General features: G+C 43.4%; 1 protein-coding gene across 3 annotated transcripts in view; it reads left to right on the top strand.

The window, feature by feature from the left end:
- The window catches only part of CFAP46 (cilia and flagella associated protein 46), a 151717-nt gene that overhangs the window by 110210 nt on the left and 20096 nt on the right, over positions 1–21411 (top strand). For 2 of the 3 annotated variants that reach the window (XM_075843225.1, XM_075843227.1), the window contains 6 exons: positions 494–591; positions 1642–1724; positions 1817–1974; positions 4650–4774; positions 10314–10396; positions 14549–14713. In XM_075843225.1, the coding sequence (XP_075699340.1) occupies positions 494–591; positions 1642–1724; positions 1817–1974; positions 4650–4774; positions 10314–10396; positions 14549–14713 (712 nt within the window). The remainder of the gene's footprint in view (positions 1–493; positions 592–1641; positions 1725–1816; positions 1975–4649; positions 4775–10313; positions 10397–14548; positions 14714–21411) is intronic. The other variant, XM_075843226.1, reaches the window with a different exon arrangement.

Below are 21411 nucleotides of genomic sequence, written 5' to 3'. Positions count from 1 at the left end.
ATTTCTATTAGTGACTCCAGCGGTCCATTACTCCTTTTTGAATAGACATTTGACAGGCGCACCTCTTAGAATTTTCCCTACGAAGGAATTGTGTCTAATTATGATGTAGGTTGGTGGTACATTGGGTCGTACATCAGCGCTGCATCATTGTCACTCGAGAGTCCTTCAATGAACCAAAGACCGCAAACAGGGACCGAGTAAACAATACTCCTGTAGAAAGCCTTAACATAGGAATCCATTTTATCGCTTTTACTACTCTCACATGGAATAAAAGACATCTGACTATTTTAAATGTTGTGTTTTGTCAGCAGTGATTACAACATCAATGAAAATGACCAAATATAATTACAATAAAAAAAATATTTTACTTTTTGGTTTGCTGCATGTTGAAAGAGGGTCATTTTTAAGAATTGCATGTGCTTTTATTTTTTTTGTTGAGTTGTTTCTGTGTAATGTATTTTTTTGAAATTTTTAACATCTTCATATTTTGTAGGTGTGGGGAAATCTTCAAATCACCATGCAATATTTCAACATATTCAATGAGCTGCCACCAAATTTTAATCTTGTTATTTTGCAGCATTCAGAAGACAGGTACATTATAAACATTATTATTATTATTATTATTATTATCAATCATTTTAAAGTCATTTGTATAAAAAAAAATTCTATTATTACTCATTTTCCTTTTTTTTAAGGCTTAGGGCTTGTCCACATGTAACGGAATTCCTGCGTATTTTCCGTCTGGAATTGCGGATGGAAATCACGCAGCAGAATACAGTAGCAGCAAAGTGGGTGAATCTAACAAATCTCATCCACACGCTGCGTAAAATTTCCGATCAGAAATTCACCTGCCGAGCGTATTTTTCGTACCACAGCCTGTCCATTCCTGCTGCGGAAAGTGGACTGAATTGCTGCATTTTTCAGAGGAGATGGCACCATCTTCACCATCTCCCAGCATTGTGGAAAACGCAGCAAAATACGCACCATTTTCTACAGTATAAAAACGCAGGAAATTGTGCGGTTTTTCCGCTGCAGAGTTTCTACTAGTTTCTGCGGAATTGCTGCTGAAATTTTCTGCAGCAATTCCGCTACGTGTGGACAACCCCTTACATTGCAATTATGTCTTATTCTGATAAATGTCAAGGGAGTTCTCTAGGACCATGCTAAATTGTTTAGTTTAGTATGTGCACTAACTTTGTAATATACATTTATCCAAATTCAGCATACTTCATAACACATTTGGTGAAAAATCACTGTATGGTAAATGTACGCCAGTATTTGAAAAAAACAAATGGCAGACGCCCATAATTAGTTTACAGTATGCATCCCCTTTCGATGAATTTTTTTGTTTTATCTTTTGAACATGTAACAATATAGACCCCCCCCCCACCCCCCCAGAAGCCAGACTGGAGAGTCGCTAACAAACAGTGGCTCTCACTCTTGCGGACTCTGGCAGTTCATGTATTACATGGATGGCCATTTAGCTTAATGTGGTTGCTTGCTGTGTCACTGCCCAGGAAATGATCAGATGACAGCAACTTCTTTGTATCTTTGTTCTACAGGCATATCTTATTTTATTTAATGTGTGGCTTTGTGTTGAATACTTTTGATAGTTTCTTTACTTTTTTTTATGTTTTATAGATCACTCTTGTACGGTGCTATTCTTGAAAAACCAAAACCAGTCTCCACACAAAAAGGAAAGTCAAGTCACCAGCAAAAAACCTGTAAGTTACTGCTCAATAAGTAAAATGTTTGTTTTGAGAAACTCTTTTTTTTTTTTCTTGTCCCACACCAAAAATCTTCTTTATTTCAACAGTTCAAGTAAAAGTTGCTCAATGTTCTGTGGATCATCAAATGTTTACAAGCTTGTTGGAAAAAATGGAGCTGTTCAAGCAAGATATGATGCAGAGCCTTCTCAAAAGGGGACATCAAGAAGGCTTCACAAGGCAGAAAATCAGCAAGAACCCAGCAATGGTAGTTTGTATGTCTGGAAATATGTCTTGATTAATCATTAAGATGACTACCTCTGATTTATTTTACTGTGTCTTATAAATCTTCTGTATGTATTTCTACCATATTCTAATTGTGTATATTTTTCCTTTGCATGTAAAAACATTTGTGTGTGTGTGTGTGTGTGTGTGTGTATCTGTATTATACTGATATGGGATAAGGCTTTTTTTTTCGTTAGCATTAGTCTGTTTTTTGCCATTGAATTCTGTGTTAAGAGGAACTTAAAAATCCACCCTAAGAAAATCTATTTGTAAAGACAAAATTCACTGTTGTTTCATCAAACTTTTCATAAATCAATAGTACAAGCGAAGATAAGAAAATTGTAATACATCTTATTACAGAAAAATGCCTCTCATTTAACTCTCAATTCACTTCCAAAATCCATCTTGAGAGAGGGAGAGATGAGATGTATTTTCAGCTTCACTAAGTGATCAGGTTACATCTGCTGCCAATATAAGTCTATGGGGAGGGGGAGGAAAAGGAGGGAGCAGCAGCAGGGAGAGACCGACACAGAGACACTGCTGCTGCAACTTCTAGTAAGTGTTTTACTGTCTCACCCCAGTGCTGGATCCACCACTACACTGCTCATTACTGCTGTATATTGTCCTCCATACTGCTGCTGCTTCTATGTCTGTATGAGGTACAGAGCTAAGGGAGCAGGATCTCCTTTTTTCTTTGTGTGCTGTGTATGGGAGACATCATAGCAGCTAGTCTCCTCTAACTCTGTAGCTGAATGCAGGAATTATTGACAATTACATACAGAGCATAGAGAGGGGGAAAACAGCTAAAAAATAAAGACTACAAGTCATAATGGTCACAGATCATGTTATTCCTACTGTACACACAGAACATCTGTTTCTGAAAAGTTGCCTTAAGCTACAGGTACACTTTAAGGATCTGGTGAGAGCATGATATGTCCTATTAACTTCTCGGGACACCCCTCTGTGAGCCAAAGCAGAGAGCATCTAACAAACCGTGGCACTCGCTCTTGTAGACTCGAACTGTACATGTATTTCATGGACAGCCTTTCATGTGAATGGCCACCGTGCCTCATCATTCCCTGGCAAAATCAGCTGTTTGTCGGGAATCTCAGAAGCCAGATCCATGGTAATTACCATGGATACAGTGGCTCTCATATTAAAGGGGTTGTTTGTGGTGAGGCAGACCCCTTTAATATGTTAAATTAGTTCATAGGAGAAATACAGTCGCATAGACTAAATTAGGGACAGGAATATGTGAGAAATAAAATTGGCAGAGGGATTCGTAGGCCAAACATAAGAACCATTTTCCTGGTTGCATATCTTGGATTACTATCAAAAAAAGGAATACAAGGTTTTCTAAGCGGAAATATTGACACATACTAATTGCCTTCCCAGACCATCTAGAGGTCTAATGATCTTCTGATACTGTATGTCGTAGATTCATGTGAAATGTTCGCATTGGTAGTGTCTGTGATCTCCAAATTCTTGGAGGAAAGGGCTCTACAGAAGGCTCAGACTTATTTGACACTGCTCAGAGATTTCTTTTACAGGCCATGGGCCAGGTATACATATTTGTCTGATCAACCCAGTAGTTTACATACATGTGTTAGCAATTTGAATAGATTGCATCTTAAAAATATGTTGCTATGGACCACTTACCCTTCTAAGGTGAACAGTACCCAAAACTGCCAAATTACTATGAATAAAGCTTCCCTGTCTGTTAAACTGAAAAAAGAGATGCATGAAAGCAGAGTCGCATTAACGGGAATGTGTCTCTAGAAGTTTGTTTTTTTTAGTTAAACAATTATTATTTAAGTGATTACACATTGTTTTAATTTTTTTAATTTTTTCACAAGTCAGGAAATATTATAAATTAGATTCTAATTTAAAACATTTCCATGTGCTGGTCACTAGAGGGAGCAGTTCCCAAAATTGCAGCATGGTCAATGTGGTAAAGCAACCTCATTGCTTTATGCTGCAAATTTGGGGTAGACACACTCTAGTGTCCTCACACAATCCCCCCTCCCTTATTCTGGCTAGTGCCAGGAGAAGGAGGGGTTGAAGCTTCAAACCTCCTACACTGTGTGCTGCCATTTTTTGAGCGACTGCACAGTGTAGGAGGATTAGATACAGTGCTCAGCAGACAGTATAACACGAACATACATGAACATAAATTACCTGCTCCTGCCACCTCCGCTCCTATTCCTTTTGTCTTCGCTTCCTTGAACATATGGCCGGAAGATGCGGCCGGAAGTCGTCATCTTACTGTCCGGCAGCGGCTTCCGGTCCACATGAAAATGGCGCCGGATTTCGCTCTGCTAACGAGCTTCGTTTTGGTCTGTGTGACGACGTACGCTGCAGAGAATGGAATGGCTACCATTCGCATTCCCTATGGTGTTGTATGTGCCGTATTCCATCTCTGTATGTGTCGTTAATCGACACATACAGAGATGAAAAAAAAAATTGCAGCCCCCATAGAGAAGTAAAAGTAAGAAAAGAGTAGAACACAAGAACACAAATAAATAAAATGTATGTTATTATCATACTAAAAGCAATATGATAAAAAAATATATATATATATTTCATGACACCTTCCCTTTAAGTTCTGTATTCCTCAAATGGTGTAATATGTAATCCTGATTATAACATATCATTCAGAAGGATCCGAACACAGGAGAAGGTGAAAGGCAAAGAAAACTCATAGATGACTTTCATGAGATAGTAGAGGTCCTGGAAACCTATCTGAGCCCTGTGCTCCTTCAGCTGGACTTTTCTTCATTCAGGTACTCACTTTTATTTATTTATTCATGTATTGCTTATTCTTTATTAAGACGCTAGTCACTGGTTTAACCCTTTCCCGTCACAGTCATTTTCTGGATTTTCATTTTCATTTTTTCCTCCCCACTTTCCAAAAGCCATTACATTTTTATTTTCCAATCTATAAAACCATATGAGCGCTTGTTTTTTGCGGAACGAGTTGTAGTTTTTTACTGCACTATTTATTTACCATATAATGTATTGGGAACCTGGAAAAAAAAATCTTTGTGGGGTGGAATATAAAAAAAACTGGGATTCCTCAATCTTTTGAGGGGTTTTGTTTTTACAGCTTTCACTGTAAAGATAGCCCCATTTTAAATTACATCCGGCCTGGCAATTCGCTGTTACCCACGGAGGAATCTGCAGCCAGCCATTGTCACATGAATAATCAACTATGTATTGGACGGGCTGGGTCTGCAAGATCATGAGCCACTCTTTGTAAGTGGCTCTCCACTCTGGCTAATCAAGGGGGATCCATAGCAGGACCTCCCTCTATGTTGTCAGTGGCTTTCCATAAGCTTCAGTGGTCTTCAACCAACTGGCTGGTAACACAACCTGATGTCTTACAACCAGCCACTCAAATGGCAGTCCACTCTAGATGATGTTCATTGCTCACCACTTTTAGTTTTATGGTACTTTAATAGTTAAATAGAAACTTTCACATATGTGTCGTTCCCTATTTTCAGACCTTGTTTAACCCCTTCCCCACTCATGCATTCTGGGCCCTAATGACTAAGCCATTTTTTACGTTTTTCCATCGTCACATTCGAAGAGCTATAACTTTTTGCGTCGACATAGCTGTATACGGTCTTGTTTTTTGCGGGACAAGTTGTATTTTTTAATAGCACCATTTTGGGGTACATATTATTTATTGATGAACTTTTATTAACTTTTTTTGGCGGGGGGATAGAAAAAAATCTGACATTTTGCCACTCTTTTTTGCGTCCTAAATCTACGCCGTTTATGATGTGGTACAAATAACACAATAACTTTATTCAACGGGTTGTTACGATTGCAACGATACCAAATTTATATAGATTTTGTTTGTTTTACTACTTTTACACAGTAAAAACACTTTTTTTTTTTTCAAAATTATTTGTTTTTGTGTCTCCGTATTTAAAGAGCCATGACTTTTTTATTTTTCTGCTGATGCAGTTGTATGAGGGCTTTTTTTTTTTGCAGGACGACTTGTAGTTTTTATTGGTACCATTTTGGAGTAGATGCGACTTTTTGATCACTTTTTATCACATTTTTTTTAAGTCAGGATTCACAGAAAATGTTTCCATAGTTTTTTATTTAATTTTTTACGGCGTTCACCGTGCAGGTTAAATAAAGTAATAGCTTTATAGTCGCAGTCGTCACGAGGTCGTTTTCAAATTTTTTTTTATTAACTTTATTAAACTTTTTTTTTTTTTTTTTACTAGTCCCACTAGGGGACTTTATTATAAAAGCGATCGGATGCCGGGTGCCGGTGGGAGGGAGAGGGAGCTCCCTCCCTCTCTCCAAAACCACTCAGATGCGGAGCTCGCTATTGAGAGCCGCATGTGAGGGGTTAAACGGGTGAGATCGATACTAATATCGATCTCACACGTTCGGGCAGGGACGCCCCCAGCCCTCCGCTACCTCTGGTACTTGAGAGCAGGGAGATTTAACGGCTCCCTGCTCTGTTTACTTATTCTGATGCAGCGACGTGAAAAGGCTATTAAATCAGAATAAAGCCCACTAATGACCGTCGTGAAAAGGCCTATCGCTGGTCATTAAGGGGTTAAAGCTATATTAGGATTGGTACAACTTGTTTACAACACATTAGTCGTGTTTTCAATCCTGGTTTATTCTTTTAATTTCATTCTTGACTCCAAGGTGAGAGCACAGTTTTCAGTTGCCTCCAGTGGAAAGACCCATTTGCATGTGGCAAAGTTTTGTGCTATGTCCTAAATAGGAAAAGTGTGCAAATTATGACAACACAGTTTATATTCTATAATTATAATTTCTCTTTTTACAGTTATTTTGGCTCTACATAATTACCGGTAATAAAATGTGTACAATAGATCTTGCTTTTTTTAAAGCCCTGGAGGTGACACGACTGCAGCACCTGATAGATGGTAAGGCTGGGTTCACACACACTATTTCCGGACGTAATTCGGGCGTTTTAGCCTAGAATTACGTCCGAAAATACGGCTCCAAAGCATCGGCACACATCTGCCCATTCATTTGAATGGGTCTTACGATGTTCTGAGCCGACGGTCATTTTTTTTACGCGCCGCTGTCAAAAGGCGGCGCGTAAAAAAGACGCCCGCGTCAAAGAAGTGCCTGTCACTTCTTCAGACGTAAATGGAGCCGTTTTCCATGGACTCCATAGAAAAACAGCTCCAATTACGTCCGTAATGGACGCAGCGAAAGACGCCTGAACATGCCATTACGGCTGAAAGTACGGTGCGGTTTTCTCCTGAAAACAGCACCGTAATTTCAGCCGTAACGGACGCTGCCGTGTGAACATACCCTGAAGGTCACACTTTGTCAGCAAGGGAAATTCAGGATACATACCAAGTTCCCGAAAGGGATAAATTCAGATGTGTACAATTACCACATGTTGTGCTCTCCCAATTTAGGGAGGCTCAGGGTCCTATCTCCTCTTTGCCGCTTATAGGGGTACTTAGTACTCAGGACCCGAGGGGGCTGATCTCGGTTATATATACTTACCTGTTACCTCAGAGGGTCGCTCATGCGGAATTTACAGTTGAATCCTGTTGGAGAGAACTTATTCCTTCCCTGTCAGGGGAGGATTGGGGGGATGCTATGGCTTTGCAACTTTTAGTTTCGCCAGCGGTGAACAATATAATCACTAAATTGACCGGTCATTGCAACCTTTTGGAGAAAAGTAACAAATCTACTTTCTCTGATACTGGCCCGACCGGTTCCCTGTGAACCCGGTATCTGTCTATTAGGTCTGTTGCAATTAGACTCTTGGTCCCATTATGAAGGTATTTTCCTACGTGAGGCCCTGTTCCTAGCCAGAAAAGCTGTTGCCACCCACTGGATGGGAGACCTTTCCCCTACAGTTTCTCAATGGCAGAGGTTGGTGAATTCAGTACTCTCATACGAAAATTCAGTGTACAAACATCGTGGTTGCCAACAGAAGTGTCTAGGGTGGTTGGTGTTCGTCTCCTCATACCTCTTTTAGCGTGGGCCACATTCGGGCTTCCCTACCACAAGATATAATACCTAACGGCTGATATAGATTAAACCCTGTATTATTGTACTGCATTCCGCTTTTCCTGTATCCTATTAGACCCATTGTGATGTTGTATGTGCTACCCGCCTGCATGTGGTGATTAGATCTGAACTGTATTGCTCTTTTTATGCACCTCATATATTTTACGATCCGTATCTATGGCTGATGTCTCATGCTAAATTTGCGCAGGGTGATCAATGTTGTTTTCATGTTACTGTTTCTTAAGTACGGTTTTCTTTTATCTCACGCAGTATGTTTTGTTTATCCTGTCTGTGATACTTTTTTTTACAATAAACCGAGTTTTAAAAAAAAAAAGTGTATAATAGGGATCAGTAGATCAATGCTTTTCTTAGCACTTTATTTTTTTTTGTAGAACTTAGGCTTCGTTCATATCTGCGTCAGGACTCTGTTCATGAGTTCCGACTGAGCTTTCCATCAGGGGAATACATCCCATGAACCATAGGTTTCCGTTTGTCACCATTGTTTAAGGGTTCCGTGCTTTTAACGGAATGAATACCGCAGTCTACTATGCTATTCATTCCGTCAAGACGACAGAACCCTTGCACAACGGTGACAAACGGAAACCATTTGCACCGGATCCGTCACCATTGAAATCAATGGTGATGCAAACGGAAACCTACAGTATGGTTTCCTTTTTTTCAGTTTGGATTCCGTTCATGGGTACCCCTGACAGCTCAAACGAAACCCATGAACGGAGTCGCGACGCAGATGTGAACGAAACCTTAGGTATATTTACGTCGTTTTACTTCTAGTGATATTATCATTTTTCTGTTAAGTTGTGGCGGACATTTTTGCAAAAGTGACAACAGGAAGTGCAGCCATATTTATTGTCACTTATAAATATTTCATTAATAAAAAATTGCCATTTTGTTAATGATAGATCTGGATAATAAAATTAAAGATGGTCGTCTGCTTCGGAGTAGTCAATTAATAATTAACAACCAATATGCTTCCACTTCCCTCACTTTGGCAAAAATGGCGCCTTAAGTGAACAGAAAAATTTGAATATCTGACTGCAGCTCTTCACTTCTGATTTATTAATATATAGCCACATTTTTGTTTTGGGAAAAAGCCTCATTAATATACTGAAACTTTACAGTCATATATCCAATATATAATTTAATGAATGTAACATTATTGCTCTGTAACACATACAACTTTAAAAGTGCAATTTAAACAATATATCCCTTAAAAATAAGCAAATCCACATATCATTGTGTTTAAAAATGATGTTTCTGTACTGAAATATTTGTTTGTTGTGTCCTAGTCCTGGCACATCCACCCATTGATGCCTTAGCTGGTGGTAATCCTAATGAAATGGGAGGGCTGTGTATTGTATTCACAACCTATATAGAGGATGACCAAGGCCTCACACCCCATTATATAAAAAAAAGAATCACATGTTGCTAGTAATCTAATAAACTGGGGGGCTGGCACATATAGCCTAAAGCTGCACATGTAATAAGTGATGGAAACTCACATTGTATAACCATACAACCTATAGAAGAACCAGTCTAAATCCACCAATATAAATATAAAAAGTATACATTTTATTGAATATCAATCTAAAAACATACATAAACAGGGTGGGTGAAACAGAAGGAAAAAAAATATGTTCCATGACCCTGATTGAACCTTTGGAAACCCAAACTAGTCATCCCACCTCTGGGACCCGGACCCCATCTGACCCCCTATCACAGTCGCAAGTAGGAGAGATGGCTGCATACGCATGTTGCCCTCTCCACTTAAGTCTATGGTATTTACCGAAACAGTCAAGGCAGAGACAGCGGTGCCCATCTCTTCACATCAAAATCGCTGAACGGTCATCAGGGAGGGTGGGTAATGAAGGACCCATTGGAACCCAAGGGGGTGAAGGCCTCAGAGCATAAAGCCTTTGTGCCCTCCCTATAAATCGGCCCTGATTGCACCTATGGAACACAAAGCAGGGTTTAGGGGACTCTTATATCTGGCGTAAGGTCATGTCTCTGACCAATAAATTGGAGGCAAGGGAAATCAAGAATTGAGAAAGGAAAAAAGGGTACATTGGAGGGGGTAGCATCTTTTTACCTGTATTCATCTTTTATTTATTGATTTTTGTATATAACGTATCCCCTTACATAAAGGAAAAACCTTTTATTACATTTAAGTTGGTATTTAACACTATATAGGGTGGTTTCATCTGTAAGTTAAAAAAAATTTTGTTTATGGCTGATAAAAGTTTCACATCAGAAAGTGTGATTTTTGCTTTGCAGACCGCCATCGCCGCCTCTTTCAACAACAGAATCAGTGAGAGCAAAGTCTAGAGAGAAAGACGACAAGCCAGCAACAACATCAAGTATGTATAGTCTCTAATTCAAAATGTTACATTTTGTAATAAAGCAAGTTTAACCTCTTCCTGTCCCATGACATACATTTATGTTATGGGAACTAGGTAGTTCCCGCAAAATGACGTAAATGTATGTCACGGTGATGGCGTGGGCACAGATGCTGTGTGCACGCCATCATTTGCGGGGTTTGGCTGTAATATACTGGTCGGGATTGGAGTTATAACTGTTTACCCCTTAGCGGTTACAGTTAGGCTGGGTTCACAAGACTTATTTTCAGACGTAATGGAGGCCTCGAATTACGTCTGGAAAAACGGCTCCAATATGTCGGCAAACATCTGCCCATTACTTTCAACGGGCTTTACGATGTACTGTGCCGACGACCTGTCATTTTACGCGTCGCTGTCAAAAGACGGCGCGTAAAATTACAGCCTCGTCACAAGAAGTGCAGGACACTACTTGGGACGTTTTTGGAACCGTTTTCTCAAAGACTCCAATGAAAACCGCTCCAAAAACGGCCGTGAGAAACGCTTCGAAAAATGTCTGAAAATCAGGGGCTGCGTATTTTCAGATGTTTCTTGTTAAGCGTGTGAACATACCCTTAGGGTATGTGCACAGGATAGCTGCAATTACGTCTGAAATTAAGGAGCTGTTTTCAGGAGAAAACAGCTCCTGAATTTCAGACGTAATTGCATGTACTTGCATTTTGCGGGGCGTCTTTTACGGCCGTAATTTGGAGCTGTTCTACATTGGAGTCAATGAAAAACGGCTCCAATTACGTCCCAAGAAGTGTCCTGCACTTCTTTTGACGAGGCTGTATTTTTAAGCGCCGTCTTTTGACAGCGACGTGTAAAATGACAGGTCGTCGGCACAGTACATCGGCAAACCCATTGAAAGTAATGGGCAGATGTTTGCCGACGTATTGGAGCCGTTTTTTCAGACGTAATTCGAGACGTAAAACGCCTCCATTACGTCTGAAAATAGGTCGTGTGAACCCAGCCTTAGACAGAAGAAGGGGCTACCCCCGTCACCCATAGGACCCCCTGTGACGCGATAGTGGGGAGCCGACGGGTTGTCATGGTAGCCAGGGGCCTGAGGGTATGTTCACATGGCTTCTCAGCGGCCGTTTTTCGGGCCGTAAACGGCTGAAAAATCGGTAGCAGAACGCCTCCAAACATCTGCGCATTGATTTTAATAGGAAAAATGGCGTTCTGTTCCGACGGGGTGTTTTTTTACGCGGCCGTTTTTAAAAACGGCCGCGTAAAAAAACGCCCTTGAAAAAGAAGTGCATGTCACTTCTTGAGCCGTTTTTGGAGCCGTTTTTCATTGACTCAATAGAAAAACCACTCCAAAAACAGCCGTGAAAAACGCTAGTTAATTAAAAAACTTAGTCTCTGTCCAGGGTGCTGAAAGAGCTAAGGGGCTGCACTGATCGGCAGTAACTCTTTTAGCACCCTGGACAGTGAGTACCGCTGGACAGGGAATACCATGTGCGGTACTCACAATATCGTGCACATAATGTGAACGGATTTCAGTTTCCTCTCGGAAACTGAAACACGGAAGTGTACACAGAGTACACACGGGAAGCACACGTTTCCAATCACGGACACATGGATCGGTGAAAAACAGCCGTGAAAACGGTGATGGAAGTGGTCTATGGGGCTCCCGTAATTACGGGTGGCTACCTCTGTGCAACCGTAATTACGGGAGCGTTGCTAGGCTACGTCAGGGGATAGTCACTGTCCAGGGTGCTGAAAGAGTTAACTGATCGGCAGTAACTCTTTCAGCACCGGCACAGTGACTACCGCTGGAGTTAAAAGTATTAAAAGTTAACTTACCCAGAACTCCTGCTACTTCCTCCAGTCTGGCCTCCCGGGATGACGTTTCATCCCATGTGACCGCTGTAGCCAATCACAGGCTGCAGCGGTCACATGGACTGCTTTTAAACCAATGAAAAATCGGGCTTCAAACAAACTTTCCAAAATATATATTAGATAATCAATAAGGGCTTAAAGTGCAGACTCAGCTTTAATTTGAGGGTATTCACATCATAATTTAAGGAAGGGTTTATGAATTACAGCTCTTTAATACGTAGCTGCCTCTTTTTCAAGGGACCAAAGGTAATTGGACAATTATCTCAAAAGCTATTTAATGGGCTGCATGGGTTATTCCCTCATTAATTCATCATCAATTAAGCAGGTAAAAGGTCCGGAGTTGATTCCAGTTGTGGCATTTGCATTTGGAACTGTTCCTGTGAACCCACAACATGAGGTCAAAGGAGCTCTCAATACAAGTGAAACAGACCATCCTTAGGCTGAAAAAAAATGAAGAAATCCATCAGAGAGATCCATCAGAGAGAGAGCACAAATGTTGGGAGTGGCCAAATCAACAGTTTGGTACAATCTTGAAGGAAAAGCAAAAAAGCACACTGGTGATCTCGTCCACGGAAGACAACAGTGGTGGGTGATCGCAGAATCCTTTCCATGGTGAAGAAAAACCTGTTCACAATATCTACCCAAGTGAAGAACACTCTCCTGGAAGTAGGTGTATCAGTATCTAAGTCTACCATAAAGAGAAGACTTCATGAGAGCAAATACAGAGGGTTCACCACAAGGTGCAAACCATTAATCAGTCTCAAAAATAGAAAGGCCAGATTAGACTTTGCCAAACAAAATCTAAAGAAGCCGCCCAGTTCTGGAACAGCATGAAACTAAGATCAACCTGTACCGGAATGATGGGAGGGAGAAAGTATGGAGAAGGCTTGTAACGGCCCATGATCCAAAGCACAGCACATCCTCTGTAAAACATGGTGGAGGCAGTGTGATGGCATGGTGGAGGCAGTGTGATGGCATGGTGGAGGCAGTGTGATGGCATGGTGGGGGCAGTGTGATGGCATGGTGGAGGCAGAGTGATGGCATGGTGGAGGCAGTGTGATGGCATGGTGGGGGCAGTGTGATGGCATGGTGGTGGCAGTGTGATGGCATGGTGGGGGCAGTGTGATGGCATGGTGGAGGCAGTGTGATGGCATGGTGGAGGCAGTGTGATGGCATGGTGGAGGCAGTGTGATGGCATGGTGGAGGCAGTGTGATGACATGGCTGGGGCAGTGTGACGGCATGGTGGAGGCAGTGTGATGGCATGGTGGGGGCAGTGTGATGGCATAGTGATGGCATGGTGGAGGCAGTGTGATGGCATGGTGGGGGCAGTGTGATGGCATGGTGGAGGCAGTGTGATGGCATGGTGGAGGCAGTGTGATGGCATGGTGGAGGCAGTGTGATGACATGGCTGGGGCAGTGTGATGGCATGGTGGAGGCAGTGTTATGGCATGGGCATGCGTGGCTGCCAAAGGCACTGGGTCACTACTGTTTATTGATGATGTGACTGAAGACAGAAGCAGCCGGATGAATTCTGAAGTGTTCAGGGATTTACTTTCTTCTCAGATTCAACCAAATGCAGCAAAGTTGATTGGGCGTCGCTTCACAAGACAGATGGACAATGACCCAAAACATACTGCGAAAGCAACCCAGGAGTTTATAAGGCAAAGAAGTGGAATATTCTGCAATGACCAAGTCAATCACCAGATCTCTACACGATCGAGCTGCATTTCACTTGCTTAAGACAAAACTTAAAGTCTAGCTAAACATTCGACAAACTTCTGACATGTCATAGTGACATGTCAAAAGTTTGAATTGGTGGGGGTCCGAGCACAGAGACCCCCACCAATCGCTAGAACGAAGCAGCTGAAGCACTCGTGTGAGCGCTCAGCTGCTTAGTTTCTGTTCGGCTTTTTCCGGAAAGCCGATGTATCGAAGTACAGGCTCATAGACTTTCTATTGAGTCCGTACACCGAGGAACCAAAAGTAATGTCCTGGTCGGTTTAAAAACTCATAAAATAGCTAGAAGATTAATTGCTAGACAGTGGAAAGGAGAGGATCCACCTAACGTTGGGGCCTGGGTGCAGTTCATAAATACTTTGGAACATGCGGAAAAATATATGATGGAAAAACAGGGAAAGTACAGAAACATCAAACAGTATGGGCTAGCTGGCTTGAAAAATATAAATATAATGTTATATCGCTCTTTCTTTCTTTTTTTTTTTATCTCCGTTCATTTCCTGTCCTCTCAGGGGTGGTTGTTTGGTAATCTAGTCCTTTAATTTTTGCAGGTGCATCAGTGGACGTGGGGGATTGTATTATCTTGCTGGCGGACAATTCACTTCAGCAGTTGCCATTAGAGGCGCTGGGCGTTTTCAAGGATGACGGTATAAACTCTGTGTCAAGAGACTTTTCACTTCAATTATTGTATAACAGGATTCATAGAGATAACACAGGTAAGGAGGACTGATGCAGGCGCATACTTTTAAAGTCCTGTACTAGTGGCCACTTTATTATGACCAGTAGGACATTTTAATTTTATGCAAAATGGTTATTATGACGTCAGGTCACTGGGTGGTATAAGAAGATAAAAGCATTCAGCAAACGGAGTGTTTATTAGAAGACATATTGAGTAAAGGACATGATATCACAGATTGTACATGTGGCATGATTATGCTCTGTAATTTATTATTAGATAGATAGATAGATAGATAGATAGGTCACAAAGTGATGTCTGAATAAGAGATAATACACACAGTGATGTCACAAGAGGATACTTCCCACAGCAATGTTAGTAGGGCCAGTTCACACTGAGTTTTCTTGACGCGGAAAACGCGCCAAAAAACGGCCGAAAATGCCTCCCATTGATTTCAATGGGAGGCGGAGGCGTTTTTTTCCCGCGAGCGGAAAAACCAGCTCGCGGGAAAAAGAAGGGACATGCCCAATCTTCGGGCGTTTACGCTTCTGACCTCCCATTGACATCAATGGGAGGCAGAAGAAGTGTATTCCAAGCGGAATTTTGAGGCAGATTTTCTGCCTGCAAAAAACTCAGTGTGAACCCAGCCTTATAGTAGAAGGATATGTTATGCAAAGCACAAGAAACAATAAAAAAGGTGATGTTACACTAAACAAAGATAATGCACACTCTGACAATACACAAATAATATACACAGTTATGTCACAGTACAGAGAAAATACATATAATGAGGCAACAGTAAGACATGCCCTATCTTCGGGCGCTTCCGCCTCTGACCTCCTATTGACTTCAAAAGGGAGGCAGAGAAAGCGTATTTCGCGCTGTTTTATGCCCGCGGCGCTCAATGGCCGCGGGCGAAAAACGGTGCGAAAATCGCAGCGAAAATCGGCGTGCAGGGAGAGGAAATTCTGCCTCAAAGTTCCAAACGGAATTTTGAGGCAGATATTCCTCCCCCAAAATACTCCGTGTGAACATAGCCTAAGGAGATTATGTACACTGGCATGTTGCAAGAAGGGATTCACAGACACATTGATGTCAAATTTTGTTGGATAACAAAGACAGTGATGTTACAGTACAGGGATAATGCACAAAATGATGTTGCAGCCCAGGAATAATTATCACAGTGATGTCACAGCACAGGAATAATAAACAGTGATGTCACAGCTAGAGTGATAGTAAAGTCATGGTACAAGAATCAGACACAATTATGTCAGTTTTAGCGAATAATAGTTACAGTGGTGTCACAGTGCAAGCATTAGGATAGTGAATGACGTTGCAGCACAGGAATAATTAACACAGTGATGTAACAATTATGGAATCATGCACACGTATTGATGTCACAGTACAGAAATAATAAGGAGCTAATGTTAAGATTGCAGTGATTCTGCAGTACAGGGATAATCCATCTACATAGTGATGTCAAAGTACAAGGAAATTGCACCTATTGATGTCATAGTACAGGAATAATGCAATATATTAATATATATGTGGTTGTCTTGTGCTTATGCACATTGCATTGACACAATTGTTTAGATAGAACGGATGTATATTTTTGTTTTTTATTTTTGATTATTTTATTCTTTGTTTATAATATTATTTATTATTTATATATTTATTGATATTTTTGTGTGTGATTTTTTCCAAGTGGAGACCGGTAAAGCCCACTAGTCCAGATACCCAGCAGTTTCCCTTCCTCTATAGTGTAGTATATCTACCCCTCTCACTTACTCGGTGGCCACAGAGTCCAATTAAGTAAGTGTGAACCTCTGTACAGCGCTGCGGAATATATTGGTGCTATATAAGTAACAGAAATAAATAATATATTAGGTTGATGGGAGATTCTAGGCTGTTTCACTAATAAACCCTGTTTCTATCTACAATCTATTAGCCCTACGCGTTTCTTCACTATTGAATTGCTCTGCAGTGAATTGTCAGGGGCTTTGCAGAGTCATGACCTGCCTAGGTAGAGTCGTGTGTTAACCTTAAACCATACTATCCCCCACCCCCATTTAGTAACGACACATGACACCGAGGTTGGATGTGAAATGGCCACAGCAGCCGTTTATTAATTTCACAGTTTTATAAAAACAATTTAAATCCGAAACATTCGGATAACTAGTTAGGAATCCACCAGAGAATTCCTCCTAATAATTCACATGACCCAACATGGGTCAGAATCATAAATAACCATTAAACGTTAACATTAACCCGAGCAGAGGAAGTCCTTGAAGCCCCTTCAGATGTTCCTTTCAAGAACACACCGAATTAGCCATCTGCAAACCACTAATTACCTCCAGCCGTAAACCAGCTCGGAAGCACCGTTCACCTCTGCAGATGGCTCCACCCACTAGAAGTCCACTTCAAGGGGATAACACCCGTTGAAGCCCTCAAGTGATATACCGACCACTAGAAGTCCACTTCAAAGGGATAACACCCGATGAAGCCTTCAAGTGACATACCTTCTACCAGAAGACCACTTCAAAGGGATAACACCCGATGAAGTCTTCAACCATGTACCTTTTTTGGGGGACGCATACCCCCGATGCGACCCCCCCACCATTTTGTACTGACTGGCCTCAAGGACTCCCCCCGCCAGCTGCCATGACAACAGAACCTACTCCGGAAAAAAGAAAAACATGTTAAATAAACACACAAAATAAAACACAACGCTCATATACGGACGTACAGAAGACCTAAGGAGTAACAAAACAAGGGTGGGAGGGTGGGAGCTTTGCTTCTTGTGTACTACTCCTCCCGCTGCTTCCGGCTCAATGCCGAGAAACAGCGGGAAGCGCAGTAACGGCCCCCCCGTCCCCCCTAGCTCCTCCCCGTCCCTCCTTCAGCTTCTTCACCTTTCCCTCACCTCTTAACATTAACCCTTTCCCTACCAGGACGGTCATGTCGGCTTCCCTCAAGCCTGCAGCTGCGTCCAGCCTCTTCTTGACCTGCCTAGGTAGAGTCGTGTGTTAACCTTAAACCATACTATCCCCCACCCCCATTTAGTAACGACACATGACACCGAGGTTGGATGTGAAATGGCCACAGCAGCCGTTTATTAATTTCACAGTTTTATAAAAACAATTTAAATCCGAAACATTCGGATAACTAGTTAGGAATCCACCAGAGAATTCCTCCTAATAATTCACATGACCCAACATGGGTCAGAATCATAAATAACCATTAAACGTTAACATTAACCCGAGCAGAGGAAGTCCTTGAAGCCCCTTCAGATGTTCCTTTCAAGAACACACCGAATTAGCCATCTGCAAACCACTAATTACCTCCAGCCGTAAACCAGCTCGGAAGCACCGTTCACCTCTGCAGATGGCTCCACCCACTAGAAGTCCACTTCAAGGGGATAACACCCGTTGAAGCCCTCAAGTGATATACCGACCACTAGAAGTCCACTTCAAAGGGATAACACCCGATGAAGCCTTCAAGTGACATACCTTCTACCAGAAGACCACTTCAAAGGGATAACACCCGATGAAGTCTTCAACCATGTACCTTTTTTGGGGGACGCATACCCCCGATGCGACCCCCCCACCATTTTGTACTGACTGGCCTCAAGGACTCCCCCCGCCACCGCGAAACAGGCCTTGACCACCTTAAGCCTGTGAGTTCCTCCACACCACCACCGCCCTTTCTATGCCTTCTGCTATAGCCAAGCTCCAAATATCAATGCCAACCTCGGTCAGATGAACCCCGTCACTCCTCCAGAAATTCCCCAATCCTGACTCCAAATCCCTATGCCTCACGCAAATGCCCCCGTTCTTTGCCACAAAACGGGACACCGCCCGGTTAACTTTTATCCGAGCCTTATTGACTCTCTCCACCGATCTAGCTAACCGCCAATGCTTCCTTGGGACTATGTCCGACCACACTACCACCAACTTGGGATAAGATGCCCACAAACACAACAAATCATGTTTGATATCCCGCACCAACTCACGAAAAGGGGCGGACTCCTAAGTCATTCCCACCCACGTGCAACACTAAAACCTCCGGAACCCTATCAAGCCGCACATATGTCTGGAATTCCGCCAACACCCTGTTCCACGACATACCTCTAAACCCCAGCCAATGCACAACCGCATCCTGTCGCGGAATGCGCAACTGGCGACCATCCGGGCGGACGTCCGCCCTCAAAGCCCCCCAGTGCACGTACGAATGACCCATCAACCACACCAGACAAGGAGGCGAATCTGAAACGGAAAACACAGTTAGGCACCACCATATACATTTGCAAGCATAAACAACAAAATTACAACATATGGGGGCGGACATAGGACTTAAACCTTTTAGACTCCCAACGACCAATACGCCTCACCCCCTCATCATCCAACCCCCAGCGCCCTGCTTCCGTTGCTGCGCCAATCCGGAAGGAATGAGATGAATATGAGCCTGCCGCAACCCCAACCGCCGTCAAACATTTTTTAAAAACAGCTCCAAACTGAAACCTGGACAAGAACGACCCGTCCACATGACATAACAAAGGCAAATCTGGAGACCCCCTGTTTTTTGTAAAACCACGCATGCACTCTACTGGGCACATGACCGACCCCGGGAGAGCGAACAAAACTATCAGTTTTCCCTTCCCTAATTGGTCAGTTTTTGATCTACGCAACCATACCTCCAACCGATCTGCAAAAAGGCTCACCTCCCCAGATCTCAGCCCCCCTGCCTGTTTAGTACTTGGCGACACCAACTCACCTATTCTAAATGCTCCGAAGAACGCCAACGAGAAAGCCAACCGAAACAAATCCATTTCATCTGAAGAACGACATACCGATGCCAATGAACCACCCAACAAGCCCAGCAAAGCAAACGACACCGGCCTTCTACTATCCGCCTCCACCCTACCTCTGCGCAACCCCTTCAAAGCCTGCGATACCAGAAATTCCTTCGATACATCCCGCAAGCCCCGCAACTTAAGCCCAAACGCCACCGCGGATATAAACCGGTTCACCTTCGCTACTGAAAACCCCGCCTCCCAGGCATCCCCTAACCAATACAAAAGTGCCACCAACCTGTCTCTATCCGTATTGACATCACCCAACTCTCTTACCCACTCCTCCCACTGCCTCCAACAAGCAGCATAAGCCCTCCACGTCGTGCCCGCCAAAGACCTTTGTAACAGCTGCTCTACGGGACCGATACCAGATCCCATAGATGATCCGGACACGCCAAACCAATACGTTCCGCTCCCGGAGCCAATTGCCGAAACCGGTCCCACTGCGAGCGAGAAAGAGCATCAGCAACACAATTCCGTACACCCGGGACATGCACCGCCACCACCCACGCGTTCAGCGACAAACACACCAACACTAAATGTCGCAACAATTGAACTACCGGAGGAGAGGACGCCGTGATGTTATTAATGGCAAGCACCACACCCATGTTGTCGCAGTAAAAACGGACCTTCTTATCCCTGAGCCTGTCCCCCCAAATGGTAGCCGCCACCACGATGGGAAACAGCTCGAGCAGGGCCAGATTCCGCGTCAATCCACTGGACACCCAGCTAGCCGGCCATTGACCTGCGCACCACGGACCTCCCCCGTAAGCTCCAAAGCCACCCGCCCCAGCCGCATCCGTGAAAATATTCAGATCACTCGTATCCTGCGCTGGGGCCATCCATAGCGAGCGACCATTGTACTGGCCCAAGAAGTCATCCCAAACCTGAAGATCAGCTCGGTGCTCCTCCTTGAGCCTCACAAAATGATGCGGCGCCCGCACTCCCGCCGTTGCCGCCGCCAACCTTCTACCAAACACCCTCCCCATCGGCATAATCCGGCAGGCGAAATTCAACTTCCCCAGCAGCGACTGAAGCTCCCTCAACGACATTTTCTTCCTTCTACAAGCCCGTCGCACCTCCAGCCTCAAAGCACCCAGCTTATCCGCCGGGAGCCGACACTCCATTGCCACCGAGTCAATTTCGATTCCCAAGAAACAAATCGTCGCTACCGGGCCCTCCGTTTTTTCCGGCGCCAAAGGGATCCCAAAATCCCTCGCCACCTTCTGCAGGGCATGAAGCAAGTTACCGCAAACCGGCGAACCCCCCGGGCCAACGCACAAAAAATCATCTAAGTAATGGATCAACGAATCGACCCCGGATACTCCCCTCGTTACCCACTCCACGAAGCTACTAAACGCCTCGAAGTATGCACAAGAAAGAGAACACCCCATCGGAAGGCACCGATCCACGTAAAAGGCCCCATTCCAAAAACAGCCCAACAGCCGTTGGCTTTCTGGATGCACCGGCAACAACCTGAACGCCGCCTCGATGTCGGTTTTTGCTAGCAGCGCCCCCGGACCCGCAGCCCGCACTAACCCCACCGCCTTATCGAATGAGGTATAAACTACGGAACACAACTCGTGATCAATCCCGTCGTTTACCGACGAACCTTTGGGATACGATAAATGTTGAATCAAACGAAACTTTCCGGGCTCGCGTTTAGGGACAATACCCAAAGGGGACACAACTAAATCTTTCACCGGCGACTCCACAAATGGCCCCGACATGCGCCCCAACGAAACTTCTTTTAACAACTTTTCCGACACGACTTCCGCATGCACGTAAGCCGATTTTAAATTTCTCCGCGTAACCGGAACCTCATAAGGAGGCGGAGGAATAACAAAACCAACACTAAACCCTTCATAAAGCAACTTAGCCGCCGC

Source organism: Rhinoderma darwinii, chromosome 11 (assembly GCF_050947455.1).
Source record: "Rhinoderma darwinii isolate aRhiDar2 chromosome 11, aRhiDar2.hap1, whole genome shotgun sequence".
Lineage (NCBI taxonomy): Eukaryota > Metazoa > Chordata > Amphibia > Anura > Rhinodermatidae > Rhinoderma > Rhinoderma darwinii.
Note: the sequence above shows the minus strand (reverse complement) of the source record. Positions and strands in the feature narration are given on the sequence as shown.